At 42.2% G+C, this 15,764-nt stretch overlaps 1 protein-coding gene across 4 annotated transcripts in view; it reads right to left on the bottom strand.

Annotated features, from left to right (window-relative positions):
- Positions 1 to 262: 262 nt before the first annotated feature.
- Positions 263 to 15,764, bottom strand: part of ctbp2a (C-terminal binding protein 2a) — a 40,555-nt gene continuing 25,053 nt past the window's right edge. The window contains exons 2-10 of one of the 4 annotated variants that reach the window (XM_026190080.2): positions 14,498 to 14,652; positions 10,022 to 10,166; positions 9,159 to 9,365; positions 7,785 to 7,999; positions 5,344 to 5,474; positions 5,109 to 5,239; positions 4,892 to 5,015; positions 4,554 to 4,631; positions 263 to 1,855 (exon numbers count right to left, since the gene is read on the bottom strand). In XM_026190080.2, coding sequence (XP_026045865.1) covers positions 4,565 to 4,631; positions 4,892 to 5,015; positions 5,109 to 5,239; positions 5,344 to 5,474; positions 7,785 to 7,999; positions 9,159 to 9,365; positions 10,022 to 10,166; positions 14,498 to 14,652 — 1,175 coding nt within the window. In that variant the 3' untranslated portion in view covers positions 263 to 1,855; positions 4,554 to 4,564. The remainder of the gene's footprint in view (positions 1,856 to 4,553; positions 4,632 to 4,891; positions 5,016 to 5,108; positions 5,240 to 5,343; positions 5,475 to 7,784; positions 8,000 to 9,158; positions 9,366 to 10,021; positions 10,167 to 14,497; positions 14,653 to 15,764) is intronic. The other 3 variants (XM_080287981.1, XM_026190078.2, XM_026190079.2) reach the window with 3 other exon arrangements.

The following is a 15,764-nucleotide window of genomic DNA, read 5'->3' as shown; positions in this document are numbered from 1 at the left end:
TCAAGAAAACAATTTTGTTGAAATTTGACAAAAACTGTAGCGTGATCACAGTGTGTCCTTTGCTCTCCCCTTCATATCTACCTGATCGTAGCAGTTGGCTGGCAATCCCTGAGAGCGCTGCTGCTGCAGTTTTCTTCCTGTTAATTTTCCTTCCCACCATTGCCAAGTGCTTCCTAATAGAAAGTCATCTGACTGTACAACAGTAAGGTCTTTACCTTACAATATAAAAAGCAAACCAAAAAACCTTCCACGGAGCCAATCGATCAATCAGAACAGTAAGTTTTATTTATTGGTTCCAGCTGCACTGTATGCTATATGTTCACCTTGTACAAGAAACAAATACAAATACTCACACTAAAAACCAAACAATCTGCGAGCAGCCGCCTCTTGCTAACGTCACGGGGCTAAAGGGAATGAACGTGGCTGCCGTTGTTCCAAGAGGGCTCGACGCCTCCGAGGGCGCCACAGCTGGCTTTCATTAGAGCAGAAAAACAAGGAGGAAGAAACTATAAGGAGGAGAGGACGCGGTTGGTCACATCAGACTACGATTATATGAACATTTAACAAGGCAATACAAATCTAACAGGAGTGAAAAGCTTGAACATCAAAAAATGTACATTTGATATATAAAAAATACCACAATGGAGAAAGACGTGGAGACGTGAGGAGCAGTAATCAAGACCTATTTTCTTTTTTTAAACTTTTTTCTATTCCTTTTTGGACAGAATTGAAGGTTATTATATTGTTCCTGAGTCAGTAAGAGATTTGCTGTTTTTGTTTTTCCAAAAGCTGTCATACTTCAGAAGCTTTTTTCTTTTTCTCCAAAGGTCCTTTGGATGCAAACAGATAATATTTGGGACACTGTTCGCCACTTTAACTAAATAAAAGTACCTCAGTTCAGCAGAGTTTGGAAAAGTTACAACAGGAATACATAATTTAAGTGACGCGGTCCATGTACGATATTTAACCATGAAAGCCTGCCATTTTTTATTCTTTATATTTCCTCCTTTTTGGTTTGAAAGGATGGTTTTTCCACATCTACTGCCCCGCATCCCATCTCTTCACTCAGGCGGCCTCTAGCCGGCAAAGATGGAGTGCAGTTTGTTTTTCTTTTCTTGTCTGAAAACTGTAAATCTGTTCATTTTCACACACTGAAGAACAGAAACACAGTAATATAGGATAAAAAGAAGAAAGTCTAAGAAAAAAAAAACTAAACACAGGGTATGTTTGTGCTGAAATGGGCGCGACTGAAGGAAACAGAGTCGTCCTGTTGAGCTTGAGGGGAGGGTTTCCATCCTGCACGTGGCTACTGTCAACGTGTCCCATAAGTCAGGAGGAAATCTCCCTAAAATATACTAAAACAAAAAGTATTGTGTAAATCGAGAAGGAATGAAGATAAAAGATATGAAGGGAGGGGAGATTTCAGATCCGTGTGGCAGCTCATTTGTGTATTAACGTCCACTGTCCTCACTTAGTGGTTTCACAAAAAAAAAAAAGAAAGAAGAAAAAGTGTGAAACGTTGCCCGGCAGGCAGTCTGCTGGTAGGTTCGGATGGCTGAAATCAAGCGTACGTATAGTCGGATGGTTGAGTTGTTAGGTCGCTGGGTTTGTTTGTTTTTTTAGTTTACATCAATTTTTAGTTTCCTCCTCTTCTCAGCTACAGCAGCAGTCCTATGGCTCAGTCATGTGCTCTCTCATGGGGTCGCCGTGTTTGGAGGGCTGATTGGGGGAGGTGGCCTGTGACGGATGGGTGCCAGGGGGCAGGGTGTGGGCGATGGGAACTCCCCCGGCAACCAACCCCTCCATAGGTCCGGGAATCCCACCGGGGGCGACGCCCACCACGCCAGGAGGAAATCTGGAGATAGATAAAGCGTGATCAGCAGATATGTTAAGGAGCTAACCTTTTAATAAGTGTTATTTTTCCACATTTTACACTTTTTTTTCCATAAAAAACTAATATTTGTTACTCAGGATCATTTCTGTATGAAACTGCATGTTAAAAAAAAATCATGATTAAAAACGTAATGTGAAATAAGTAATGCACGATGACGCACTGAGGATGCAAATAAACCAACAGAAACTTAACAACTGATATGCAGTGAACTTACTGAGTAACATCAGCTTAAAAATGTCCAATAATGGTACAAGTGGTACAGGAGCATCATCCTGGGATTAATGTCATGGTACTTTGGGGCTATATAAATATATGCATACAAGTGGTGCCAATGGCTCTACTTATTAAAGAAGCTCCAAGCTTTAACTTGACGAGGCCAAAGGCTGTTTATTTGTCGTTGGTGATCGGGATCTGAAAGGATTTGTTTGACATCATTCACTGGATTGATCGGAGCAAATGGAAAGCCCAAGGAACTGAGTGAAGATCTGAGAAAGAGAACTGTAGATTTCTACAGTTAGAGTTGGAATTGTCTAGTGAAGTCATTTCCAAATAACTGCAGATTATTAAGAGCATCAACATTTATGGATCAGAACTTATTCAGTTGTGTCACCACTTTGCTGAGGCCTGGAAGAAGACCCAAATTAGTCAGGATGTTCAGAAAAAGCCCAGGAACCACCAAGGCTGAATCCCACTGGACCCAGAAGACGTTGACCAAGAAAGAAGCTCCTGTGCAAAAAAAATGGCACCTTCAAGCTCGACTTAAATTTGCCGTTGCCCACACAGGATGCAGAATGGCTCCTTAAGAAACGTTTTATGATCAGACGAGACACAGATTGATCTTATTTGGCCACAGTGACGTGAGGTATCTTTTAAGAAGTGAAGGTGAGGCTTTCAACATCACACTCTGAAGCTGTTTTGCTGCCAGTGGTGCTAGAACATCGAACAAACTGGATAGAATAATGACGGAGGAGGACGACCTCCAGCATTACGCTTCTGGACTGGCCTTCTGAAAACCATGTATACTTTTGTGTGTCTTAGAGAAAATCCAAAATCAATTTAAACTGGAACGTTCTTGTTTTGGCTTTTTTTAAGAGTCATTAAAGATGCACAATGATTCCAACCTGGAAAAATAAATCTTTAAAAGCCCCAAATTACCATGACTTTCATGCTCATGATGAGTGCATGTACACTTCTGACCACAACTCTAAATGATAATGTCAGGGGATCTTATCTGAACTAAAAGGGTCATTCGCCCAAACTACAAACAAACAAACAAACAAACAAAAACCCCATGACAACAACAAAACAGGAGAGATAGGCTGCGTTCACACTGCAGAGCCTTAGTATTCAATATGGATGTAATCAGATCCAGCTTCTTTAAAAAAAAAAAAAAAAAAAAAGTGGCTAAACCTTGTCGGGAATTGTCCAGAATGCAAAAACAACCATTTTTGAGGTGAGTGTGTGATCCATTCAGTTAAATTAATCGGTTGTGTGTGTGAGATTAAAGATTAAATTAAAGATTAAATTAGTGCTGTCAGCGTTAATCTCGCGAACATGACGTTAACGCCATAAACGCATTAACGTCCGTTAACGAGCTAACCGCGCTAACGCGTTGACGTCATGCAGCCCCACGCACGGGGCGATCTGCGTTAACTCACTAACAGAGAGTTAATCGCGTTAATGCGGTTATGGCGTTAACGTCATTTTAACGAGATTAACACTGACAGCACTAGAATAAATATAAAACAGAATTTAAACGTAGGCATGTAACATAGAACAACAAAACTACTGTAGCAAACAGGAACACTAAATAGCCTCATATCTCATGCCTGAGATAACAGTAACATTTAAATGTGAGTTTCTCTCTGTAGATGGAAATAGATTTCATGTAATTGCCAACTTGACCTCATTCAATCACAGACTTGATGAGAGCAGGCTGACTACCTCTTATGGCAGGTTTTAGTGTTGGCTGTGCTCACCGCGTAGCAAAACACATATGGAAATGGCCCTAAATTAAACTGGAAAATATCTGATTCTGTGTGTTTGGTGCTGTTCTGAAAAAAAAAGAAAGAATTAGATTTGTGTCCACTTTTACCTGCAGTGTGAACCTTTTTTATTTGATCAGATTTTAGGATTTAAGATTTCAGTGAACTGGTTATAGCTCCTCCCAGAAAAAATAAATACAGCAGTTTGGGTGAATTGATCCTTTATTATAGGGCGGGGAAATGTGGGGGGAAAACGCTCACTGCAAACAAAATCACAAATAAATATTATAAATTAAGATTTCTCCGCCAAATCCCTTTCTAGAACTTTTATTCTCCCCCCAACTTCCTGCTTTCAGTCTTCCCTCGTGAACTGTAAGAGTAATGGCGCCTTTTTCTACTCAGTCCACATACATAACTACAGATGTACCACTTCCTTACAAAAAACAAAACAAAACATCAAACATTAGAGTGACCCTGTGTACTGCTTTCCACTACTTCAGGGAGGGGAGGGCGAGCCGGGGGAATCGATGGGATGCTGGGTAGAGTGGGTACAGTTACAGAACAGGGAGGTTAGAGTGAGAGGCAGAAAAAGGCTACAGGTTTCACAGGGGTTTTATTCATGATGTTATTCATTTGCCCTGGCCTGTTGGCCAGCAGTGATGGTATTCATTTACCTGGTTGGGAATTAGGTATATAATTTGTCCTGCATTCCCCCCGTTGCTATGGCCTGTACCATGGTTTGGTTCACTCGGCTGTGTGAGAGAAGCAGTTCAGTCTGGTTTAGACAATATAGAGACTGAGAACTTAACATGGGATTCATTAATTTGGGCCAAGTTCTACGTATAAATACGCCACAAAAACTAGGACCCAGCCTATTATGCAGAATTGTTACAAACACACATATGAATATTTAAGCTACCCCTCCCCCACGTATTAAACCTCACTACTGCAGGCGCTCAAAATGACAGGTGATCTCTGCGTTATGCTGGGCTCACATAAATCCACCTCCTACCTGTAGGCGGCACCGTTGATCTCTGGGTGAACTTGAGGCTGCTGCTGCTCCATCATTCCCCAAGGCGCCGTGGTAACAAAGAACTCTTTGTTGACGCAGTTTCGGAGGCTCTCGGGAATACGGCCTGTGTCGGGGCGAGATTGAGCTATGGTGAGCAGAGAAATGAGAAATTTGAGAGCGAGCGTGGGAATGTGTGCCATCTAAGACGTGTCGGTACCGGTTATGGCTCTGCGAATTTCTGTGGCAGCGGCCTCTCTCATCTCCAGCGATGCCTGCTCGCTGTACCAGGCAGTGTGGGGTGTGCAGATCAAGTTGGGGGCGTCTTTTAGCGGACCTTGGGAAAAACTGCTGAGCAGCAAATAAAGACAGAAACGGGGAAGTTAAATACAAGAGGAAGAAAACATTATTTCTATTGAACTGAACTTATAAACAAAGGATGATGCTGAAAGCACCTGAAAGGTTCTGACTCATGGACGTCCAAGGCGGCGCCCCGTATCCTTCCTTCTTTCAGGGCCTGAGCCAAAGCCTTCTCATCCACTAGACCCCCACGTGCACAGTTGACCAAGAAAGCACCTTGACGCATCTACACACAGAGCAGCGCAGCATTCAGTGTTCATCTCTCGATAAAAATGTCTCACTTCAACAAATAACAGCATGCGTGCTTTTGTGATGGCACACACAGAGGGCTGCTGTCACTGGCTCAATGCTGCACGGGAAGCAAAAACAAGGCTTCTGTTAATAATAAAACGGGACACGTAAATGACACCGATGCCTTCAAATTCAATTGCTTTTATGTGATGATTTCAGTTATTAAGGTAAAAAATCTACCTGACTCCTATGTGAAAAAATTATTCCTGCAATCGAGTGTTTGTGATAACTGATATTGAGTCTTTCACGTTGTTGTGGAGGAATTTTGGTGCACTCTTCTTTGCAGGATTGCTTTAATTCAGCCACATTGGAGGATTTTTGAACATCAACAGGCTTTTTAAAGTCATTCCAAAACACCTCAATCACATTTAAGTCTGGACTGTGACCCGGCCACTGCAAAACCAGTCGGAGGTTGACTTCCTGATGTGCTTCACATCACTGAACTTCTGCATAACCCAAGTGTGCATGAGCTGCAGGGCTTAAATTGATAGCTGGATATTCCACTTCAGGATTTTCTGGCAGAGGAAGGAATTCATGGTTCCACCTACTACAGCAAGTCACCCAGGTCCTGAAGCAGCAAATCAGCCCCAGACCATCACACTACCACCACCATGTTTGACTGTTGCTATGATGGTTCTTTTATTGAGTGGGACTCAAACCTTTCAAAAAGGGATCATCAGGATGTTTGTTCGCAAGCATTCTTTTTGGTAAGCAGTGGCTTTCTCCTTGAAGTCTCCCATGGATGTCTTTTTTTTTGCCCAGTCTCTTTCTTATTGTTGAATCATGAACTCTGAGGCACACAATGCCTGCAGTTCTTTAGATGTTGTCCTGGGTTCTCTTCAAAATTATTCTTGCAGTAATTTAGGTAGGTTGACCACGCCTGGGAAGTTTCACCACTCTTCCAAATTTTCTCCATTTGTGGATAATGACTCTCTCTGCGGTTCGCTGGAGTTCTAAAGCCCTAGAAATGGCTTTTTAACCCTTTCCAGACTGCAAGATGTGGGAGCGAATGGTGGTGGAACATGATTCTGAGTTTTTATCTTTAGAGTGTGGCCCGAGTGAGAGTTTCTGCAGAGCATGGTGTGATGTGTGGGGTTTTGGGGGAGGTTTTTTTTTTTTTTTTTTTAGATTTTTTTGCCTAATTCACTTTGTCAGACAGGTTCTATTTATGTGATTCTTGATTCAGCAGAACTGGCAGGAATCAGATGTGGGTGTGTCTAGTGAAAAGACTGGGGGTTGGGGGTGGAAATCATCACTTAAACACTGCTTTTCTGATTTACTAAGGAGAACTTTGTCTAATATTAAAATCTTTAAATGATCTGAACCATATAAATATGACAAATGTGCAAGTTGGCTGCATTCATGATAATGCTTAAGATCAAACAGCTCAATTTTTGTTTCTGTAAGATAAACACAAGTACTAATATGCGCTTCTGTACGTTTGCAGTACAGGTTAAGTTCTATAGGTGGCAGCAGTGACCAGGCAAAGACTGTAGAGGCGCTTCTTGTATTCTTAGTGCTACAGAGACAAAAACTTGACAAGACATGTGTTATACTGCTAAAAAACAGTTTATTAAATATATAAGAAAGTCAAGTTACTGTGTTCTATTTGGGTCAGAACTATTTAATTTCATTAGCATTTAAAAAATAAAAATATATTTTCTGTCCTATAAATGTACTGTATATGGTTTGTGAAAAACATGCACCAGACCATACTTTGACTGCACATGCTCCTACACCCACATACTCACATATACTCTGGCAGTGTTTGGGAGACACTAGAAAGCTACAAAAGGACAGAAACAACATGGAAGAACAGCCTGATTATGTTAACACCCCCTGCCTACCACTTTACAGATGCAGATGGATCCGCATATTTGATTTGTCACAGATTTTTACGCCCCTTCCTGACACAGAGATTTGTGCCTCCACCACCCACCACTCTAAAGAAAAAAAACTCAGAATCATGTTCCACCACCATCCACTCCCAAATATATAATCAGAATTCAGAGATTGTCCAAACACCTGTGTTTCTTTGCTTGATCCTAGCACTCATTAAAAGCTCGCTTTAACAGCCTGTTATTTTAAGTTGCCAACAAAGGAGCGCTGGCAGTCTAGATAAACCCAAAGCTGGCTGACTCGGCTGCTGGTCTGAAGCTGTCCTACCAGCCTCAAGGAGAAAGCGCTCCTGCCAAGGCGAGACAATCTCCCTTTACCTCATGTCAGAATTTCCCGGTCCCCCCACCTGTTTGATGGTGAAGTCGTTGATGAGGTGGTGGTTGTGTTCGTTCAGGTTGCAGTGCAGGGAGACGCAGTCGCTCTGGTAGAGCAAGTCCTGGAGAGTATAGACTCGCTGCACGCCCAGCGAGCGCTCCAAGCCGTCCTGGAGGTAGGGGTCGTAGAAGATCACGTTGAAGCCAAACGCCTTGGCCCGCATGGCCACTGCCTGGCCTGAACGACCTGAGGCGGCCACGAGAGGAGAAAGAGCATCAACTAACCTTACTTTTAATAGGTGTCAGTGAAATGTGTCGGCAGCTGCTTAATGTATTGATAGGAATTCAGGTCAGACATTTAAATATTATCATTAGCTTCTGCTATACTTTGTGTTCAGTGCCTATTATATAATATCAGACTCTGAAGGTGTCCTGATGGGTCATGCACAGGAGGAAGCAGATCCTTTAATCTGTGTAAGACGCACATTGTGGTGGGATCTGGGCAAGTTGTTCTATAAAATTATGCAGTGAGGCAGGGTGCACCTGCTAAAAGAAGCTAGTGTCCTTGGGGAATACACTAGCTATGAAGAAGTTTGGTACTGTTAGACAAATAGATAGTATGTGTCAAAGAACATCCACACAAATGCTGGAACTCGAGGTTTCCCAGTCGAACACTGCCCGGAGAATCACACTGACGTCTGTTCTCATCTCGGGTTAAGGTTCATCCAACCAGCCCACCTTTCTTAAAGTTTGGGTGCTCATGTGTCTACTGAATTTGCTTTGGGCAGTGGATAGAGGACGACGTTCTCCAGTTATAGAGGGATATGTGTTTTTTTACTTCTCTTTCAGAGCCAACATGAAAGTTTTTCAGCATTTTTGCAGTTGTAACTAAATAATCATTGTTATTTACTTGACCTACAGAGCTTACCAAATATATTAGACCAAAACTTAATGCAAGAATTGTTCCAAAGTTGCACTAACAGTACTGGTAATTACCAAAAATTATTTTGTAATGAATCTGTGATGAATAATCTATCAGTATGTCCAAGCTCTTTAATTAAAACGATATTTTTAAACCTAAAATATAATTGTCATTGTTATTTGTGAATATTCAATATGTATTTACATAAAAGTAGAAAAGTAGACTCTTTTTTTTAAAATAAGATGCCAAATAACAAATAACAGGTCTAATGTTATGCAGAGAATTGGATTCTGTTTGTTTTGTGGTTAATAAATAACAATATAATTTTAAGTTTTAAACATGTTTTTGACAGATTTCGAAAATATTTGTGGGTTTTTTTGACAGGTGGTCTGTATCATTGGTTTCAATGCTGTGGCTAATCATTCAATATGCACTTTTCAGCTCTGCACGCTTTCTGCAATAAAACCCAAAACAAGCAACTTACCAAATCCGATCAGGCCCAACGTCTCTCCTCGGATCCTGGCTGCTCCTGACGCCACCTCCCGGATCTGCTCCACGCTCTGGACCCGCGTGCCCTCCCGAAGAGCCTGGTACAGCCAGGTGTTTCGCCGGTACAGGTTAAGGATGTGACAAAGCGTCGAGTCTGCTGTTTCTTCTACGGCCGCTGAGGGAATATTACACACTGCAATGCCTGGACAAGGAGAGATAGCAATTTAGTCGACTACTGCTGTAACAATATTGCTTCACAGATTACTGTCACTGCTTTGGAGAGAGAGAGAGATCCATTTGCTAGTATTTTATTTTACGAAATAAATGGCAGGATATTTCTCCGTCTTTATGACTTACTACAGAATAAAATCCCGCTGTGTATAAAACTGAAATATGAATGATAAGAGGATCGTTCTAATTGCTAATTATGCCCACCAAAAGACTGGCAGCGTACTGAAATATAGGAGCGCAAATGACAATAATTAGGATATCACACAAATCCTGTTCTCATACCAAACATATGCCGACGGGGCCAAATGGGAATCACAGGGAGAGTTTGATATCAGTCGGAGCAGCTGCTCTGCATGTGAAATTAGCTCTGTTACATCTACTGTTTACAGTAAACTCCTGTACATATGTGTCGCGTAAACATCGCGAGCAGAGTTTGATTTGGTCCTCCTCCGCGATGCATATTTTCCACTTGATGAATCATCCTTTATGTTTTCTCTTTGTAGTGAATGAGCTAGCCACACGAGCAGATAGGCTCCTTCATTATTCACGCCGCGTGATTACGCTCCGCGCCTGAGCCGCCCTGCTCGCAACGCTCATCTTTCGTGTGCATCTGTCCCTCAGTCTCACCGAGCTCCCCGGCAGCCTTGATGTCGATGTTGTCGTAGCCGCTGCCGATGCGAATGATGATGCGCAGCGCCTTGAACTTCTCCAAGTCCTCTCTGGTCAGGGTGATGGTGTGGTACATCATGGCCCCTACGGCCTCATTCAGCACCTGGGGGACATCAGAGAGGATAAGGCCTCATCATCATCACTGCTTATGTCCACAGCCATTATTAGTTGAACATTTTCATCTGCATTTATATTGCTACCCCAATGTCATTACTGTTCTTAATCATCCTCAACCCGGCACTGATATTCAGATGGCTCTTCTGTAACAGCCAACATGAATATGCGTGCTCTCGCTACCTCCCATCTTCCCAAAGTTTATGTCCGCTATTCTTCATCTAAATGCAAATGGATTGTTTATATGTGCACTAAAATATGAGTGATTGCCTTTGTGTTTACTGTACAATGAGTGCTTGCCAAAGCTGGTTTTTGTCACAACACATCCATTCAAACTGTATGCAAACAAGGTTAGAATGGATGCAGGCAGGACAATAAAGTAGACTGACAGCTGCTGAGAAACCCACAAAGCATAAACAAGTAGATTCTGCAAGCCAAGGGCTGTTAAGTAACCGGTCTGAATTCACATCCTGCTAACTAAATTAACCCTAGCCGAGCCAGAACAGCGCAGCCGTGAATTTCCACAGAGCATTCACAGTGGAGCTATCTGAAGGAAGGGCTGGGTGCTAAACTCAAGGTTAAAGCTCTCCTCGTGCATCGCTCTCATTACTCGAGTAAAGCGGGCCAGCTGGAGAAGGACAAACAGGGATACAAGCTGAGTGTACATGAAGTGGAAACTGTGAGAAAAATTACGTTTTCTTTCTGTGGTATTCATGGCTGTTTAAAAAAGTGCCGCTCTGAGCTGATACATCACGTGCTCCTTCGCATTTAAACACAGCAAAGGATCGTGATTACTGCAATCCATTTCAATTTGTGTGGAGATTAAACTTGAAATATGTTTGCAGTTGTGTTTGAAAGGTGAGAAGAAGAATATTTCTGTTTTCAGTCTTTACACTAAACTAAGCCCAACATATCTCTCCTTTAGCCAAATGAAAGCGTGTGCCACTTACAGTCATGTGAAAAAGAAACGGCACCCTCTTTCTGATACATAAGGTTTTATATATCAGGATGCACTGACAAATCAGCTGGCCCATATCAGGTCTTAAAATTAGGTAAATATGTCACACATTTCAATCAGGTCATTGCAGAATCTTGATTATTTTCTATTTCAGCCATTTCAGGGATTGTTGTCCTGTTGCATGACCCAGTTTTAACACGATGGCCTCACATAATCTAGAATACTTTTGTATAAGGAGGAGTTCATGGTTGACTCAAAGACTGCAAGGTGACCAGGACCCAAATCATCACCCCTCCACCACCATGCTTCACCGTTTGTACGAGTTATTTGTGCTGAAATTCAGTGTTTTGATTTGTTTTCTTTATAATTGGTACTGTGCATTGTAGTCAAACATCTCCACTGTGAACATTGTTCCAGACGTCTTGTGTTTTTTTTAAGATGAACTTTGCAAACCTAAGCCGTGCTCCTTTAGAGACAAGGGACTTTCTCCTGGCAACCCTTCCAAACAAGTTAGTTTCTGTGTAACACATCACGCACTGTTGCTCACACCAGGTTATATTTACCTAATTGCATGACCTACTCAAAACCAGATGACTTTTCATTCCTGTCCTAATCTGTAAAATCTTAGAACAGAGAGAGGGTGTAGTTCCTTTTTCACATGACCATAGCTTCTGAGGTGCCGGTAGGCTTATTGTTGGCTTTAAACCAACAAGCTAAGCTAAGTTAATCACCTGCAGCTGCTTCTAGCTCCAAAAGCCATTTCACTACAACAATGAAGCAAACTTCAATCAGTTATTTGACCACTTTCCTCTGCACTTTAAGCACCTTGTTATGCAATCACAGGCTTGGGGCTTCAGAGGAAAGTTTTGAATTTTGGACTTGGGTTTGTTGAGTTTTTGTGTCGGAAAGGGAAAAAGGATTGCTGATCGGCAGCTAGTGTGAAGATGGAGTTGATGGAGGGATGAATGTAAAGAACAAATCAAGTCACTTCAGTTTTACTTATATAGCTCCCAATCACAGCGGCAGTTGCCTCAAGATGCTTTATATTGTATGGTAAAGACCCTACAACAATACAGAGAACAGAGAAAATCTAAGACACATCAAGTCAAGCACGATCAATTTTTTAAATAATACATTTACTGCTCATATATTTTAAGACTATAGCTGAACATCTTTGTTTAATGCCCTACTTTTCCTAACACTTGTCAACCGAAAGCTTAAAAATACTAAATTAACTAACATTTCTCCAACATAAAATCTTTTTCTCAATTATATCTGCAAAAGTGATCACTTTTCAATAGAATATCAGCTGCAGTTACTTTTATAATGACGTCAAAGACACTTTTAAAGCGCACCACTTTGTATCTTCAGAAATCCAAAGGATCTTCTTTGTCCTTTCAAGGACGGCACTGTTCCAGGGAATACGCCAGAAGTACTTTCTAATAAATTCCTTTTAACGCGTGCTCGGCAGAAGTCGAGGTGTTTTTGGCAGGCTTGCAGTTGCACATTGAGAGCTCAAGAGCTACAGTTTAGTACGGAGTCTTTAAGTGGAGCATAACTCAAACACTGCATCTGCTCACTTCCAGGCAGTCACAGAAAGAGACGGCAGCATGCTTGTGTTTGCACCCTAAGAGTTTGTTTATGTGCACGTGTGTGAACACTGCTTCAGCTCTTGTAGTGAGGTTGTCGGAGGGTGTGTGTGTGTTTGTGTGTTTAACCTCTGCTGCGCAGTTACAGTCATGGGACCGTTGCCAGCATCTATACTCCCAGGTGGATCCTCTGTGAGAAATGTATTCATAATGTCTTACTGGACGCTTTTGTGTGTCGTGTGTGTGTCTGTAAGGTGAAAATAAGGTGAAATATCAACCGTTTGGTTTCTTTTTAAGCATAAATGTTTTCAACAAATTCAATCAGACCCATTTTTCATTACACATTTACAACAACTGAAATATGGTAGCATTTTCTCTGAAACTGACATGGCATGAATTGGAAGGCTTCCTTTCCTCTTTGTGAGCGTGAAGACACAAACCCTCCAGCTTGGACTGTAAAATTGCTGCTCGCTGGCTCCAGTGCATAGACAGTAAAATAAGACAAATGTTTCACCCACTCTGGCTGAGAACAATTATACTGCATTTCTATTACCAGCCGCCTCCTCCTCCTCCTCCTCGTCCTTATTTAACAAAGCAGCACTTCAGCACCCAGTGGGATTAGAGTCAGTGATGAAACCATTATAGCTGAACTGGGAGAGTGGAACAAGCCAGTGGGCTGAAATATTATTAAAACATTAGAGAGGAGGAGACGGAGAGGGAGGAAAGAGATGATTCTACTGCACTCGACTGAGAGCAAATATTTCAAGAAAAACATTAAAAGTCCACACTGTGTCAGTATCACAGTCAGTGCTCCTGCAGATACTGCCACTGGGGCTTCTACAAGTGTTACAGCGAGGAGCATCACCTTGCAAGAAAACGTCAATAATTGGTCTGACATAAATCTAATATGTAGTGCATCTTAAAACTGTTAAATGTCAAAATATGGAAATTATGAGGAGGAAGTCAAATCTCTAAGTAAAGAAATGGAAAATGTTGGGCTTCTTTATTCAGTTAGAACATAATAATATAAAATACATTATAATATAATAATAATAGACACAATGGCCACTTAGGCCAGTGAGCGTGCCTTGCTAATACTGGATTTGATCCACTTTTGCCCTCAGAACTCCATTAATTCAGAATGGCACAGATTCGACAAGGTGTTGGGAAACCAAAGGTTCATGGCTTGTTTGAGCTCTGGTTATTGTCAAGTTCAAAAGGCCAGTTTGAGATGATTTGAAATTTGTGTAATGGGACTAACATGGCCAGCAACAGCAATACTCAGATACTATTGAGTACTGGTCCCAAAGTGTGCCAACACTATTGCATCCTGAAACACTGATACAAGGGAGGATGGCTCAATGCTTTCATCTTGTTTACAGTAAATTCCTACTATCCAAAAAGAAACTGAGACTCATCAGACCACGTGACATTTTTTCCAATCATCTACTGTCCTATTTTGTCGAGTCCGTGTGAACTACAGCCCCTGTTCCTGTTCTTAGCTTGCAGGAGTGGCACACGGTGTGGTCTTCTGCTGCTGCAGCCCATCTGCTTCGAGGCCATTCTCCTCTAACATCTGGAATCAACAAGACTTTGCCCAAAGAACTGCAGTTCACTGGATAGTTTTCGTATCAGAGCATTTTCTGTTAACCCTAGAGCTCGCCGTGTGGAAAAATCCCAGCGGATAACCAGTTTCTGAAATAGTCAGACTGGCACTAACAACTATGCCCCGTTCAAAGTCAATTAAATCCCCTCTGAAATCTGACGGTGTACCTTTTCATGTATCTCCTGCGTGGACTGAGCGTCACAGAAAGCCACGGTGGCCAGATCTTTGAGGATGGGCATCTCCACAGTGCAGTCGCGCCCATCCAGCAGCGCCACCAGAGGGCGCGGGTGCATAGGCCCGTTCATAATCTGGGGCCGAATACCTGCAGGGAGACAGAGAGGAGAAGGAGTTAATTATTTATGTTTGGCACACACCGTCAAATGAGCGAAGGAAGAAGCAGGAAAACGCAGGGAAATCCATGTCGCAGTGGGAAGTGCTGGACCGGTGTGTGTGTGGGCTGTGATATCAGTGGCACACACACACACACACACACACGTGAGTGAGATCGATACACTTAAACTTGACTTTAAACCACTGTCATCATCTCCCTTACCTGGCAACACTGGTCGATATCACACACTCGCACCCACACACCAGCGATATGACTACCCCCCTGGTCTCTTGCTGTTATCCACACTGTTTCCAGGCAACAGGTCCTTTCACCCTGTGAGGTCATCACCTCCATTATCCTATCACCATACAGAACCCAGCAGGCCTTCACTGTGTGAATATCTGTACCTTCTGGACTCTGACAGCACTCTATCTGCAGTAATTCAATTTAAACTTGATGCTCCTCTCCAGGAGTTTGCAGCTGGTCACTGAGACACTATACAGTGGCCTGTAAAAAAAGTGAGTGTTCTACTTTAAACACTTTCCTGAAAATCAATGCGATGATCTCTTCTTTGGGTGATCATAAAACAGCGCAGCTTCTATTAAGAAAAACAATCTCACAGTGTGGAGCCAAAGTCTGGTTAAAAGAGGGAAAAGGAGGGAAAAGAAAGGAGGAGGGGGGTCCACACACCATCACCACCACCACCACCACTCTCTGGCTCCCTGCTGCCTGTTGTCATGGTGATTAGAGGATTTGGGCAGGATTATGAAATATTTTATTTAGTGGCATCTGCGCTGGTGGTGAGGACGTCCAAGCCTGCTCGCGCTATGTCTGTCTCTCTAACTGCTCCATAGCAAGGACAGTGTTTGTGACCTCCACAACTACACCATGTTAACATATGCACTGCAGGCAGATGAGAAGAGAGTAATGTAAAGCGAAAGAAAAAAAAAAAAAAAAAAAGGAAGACGTGCATGCAGCAGTATTTCTGCGCCAGCAGGATTGTTTTTTTGTTTTTTTTTATTCTGGACAGAAGACAGCCTTCTGAAATTGTATTTTCTTTTCTTTTAAGGACCTGGAGATAAATTTTCTCAGTCAGCTTGTTA

Source organism: Astatotilapia calliptera, chromosome 13, assembly GCF_964374335.1.
Source record: "Astatotilapia calliptera chromosome 13, fAstCal68.1, whole genome shotgun sequence".
In the NCBI taxonomy this organism is placed as follows: Eukaryota; Metazoa; Chordata; class Actinopteri; order Cichliformes; family Cichlidae; genus Astatotilapia; species Astatotilapia calliptera.
The sequence above is the reverse complement of the archived record's forward strand: the minus strand, read 5'-3'. Positions and strand labels throughout refer to the sequence as shown.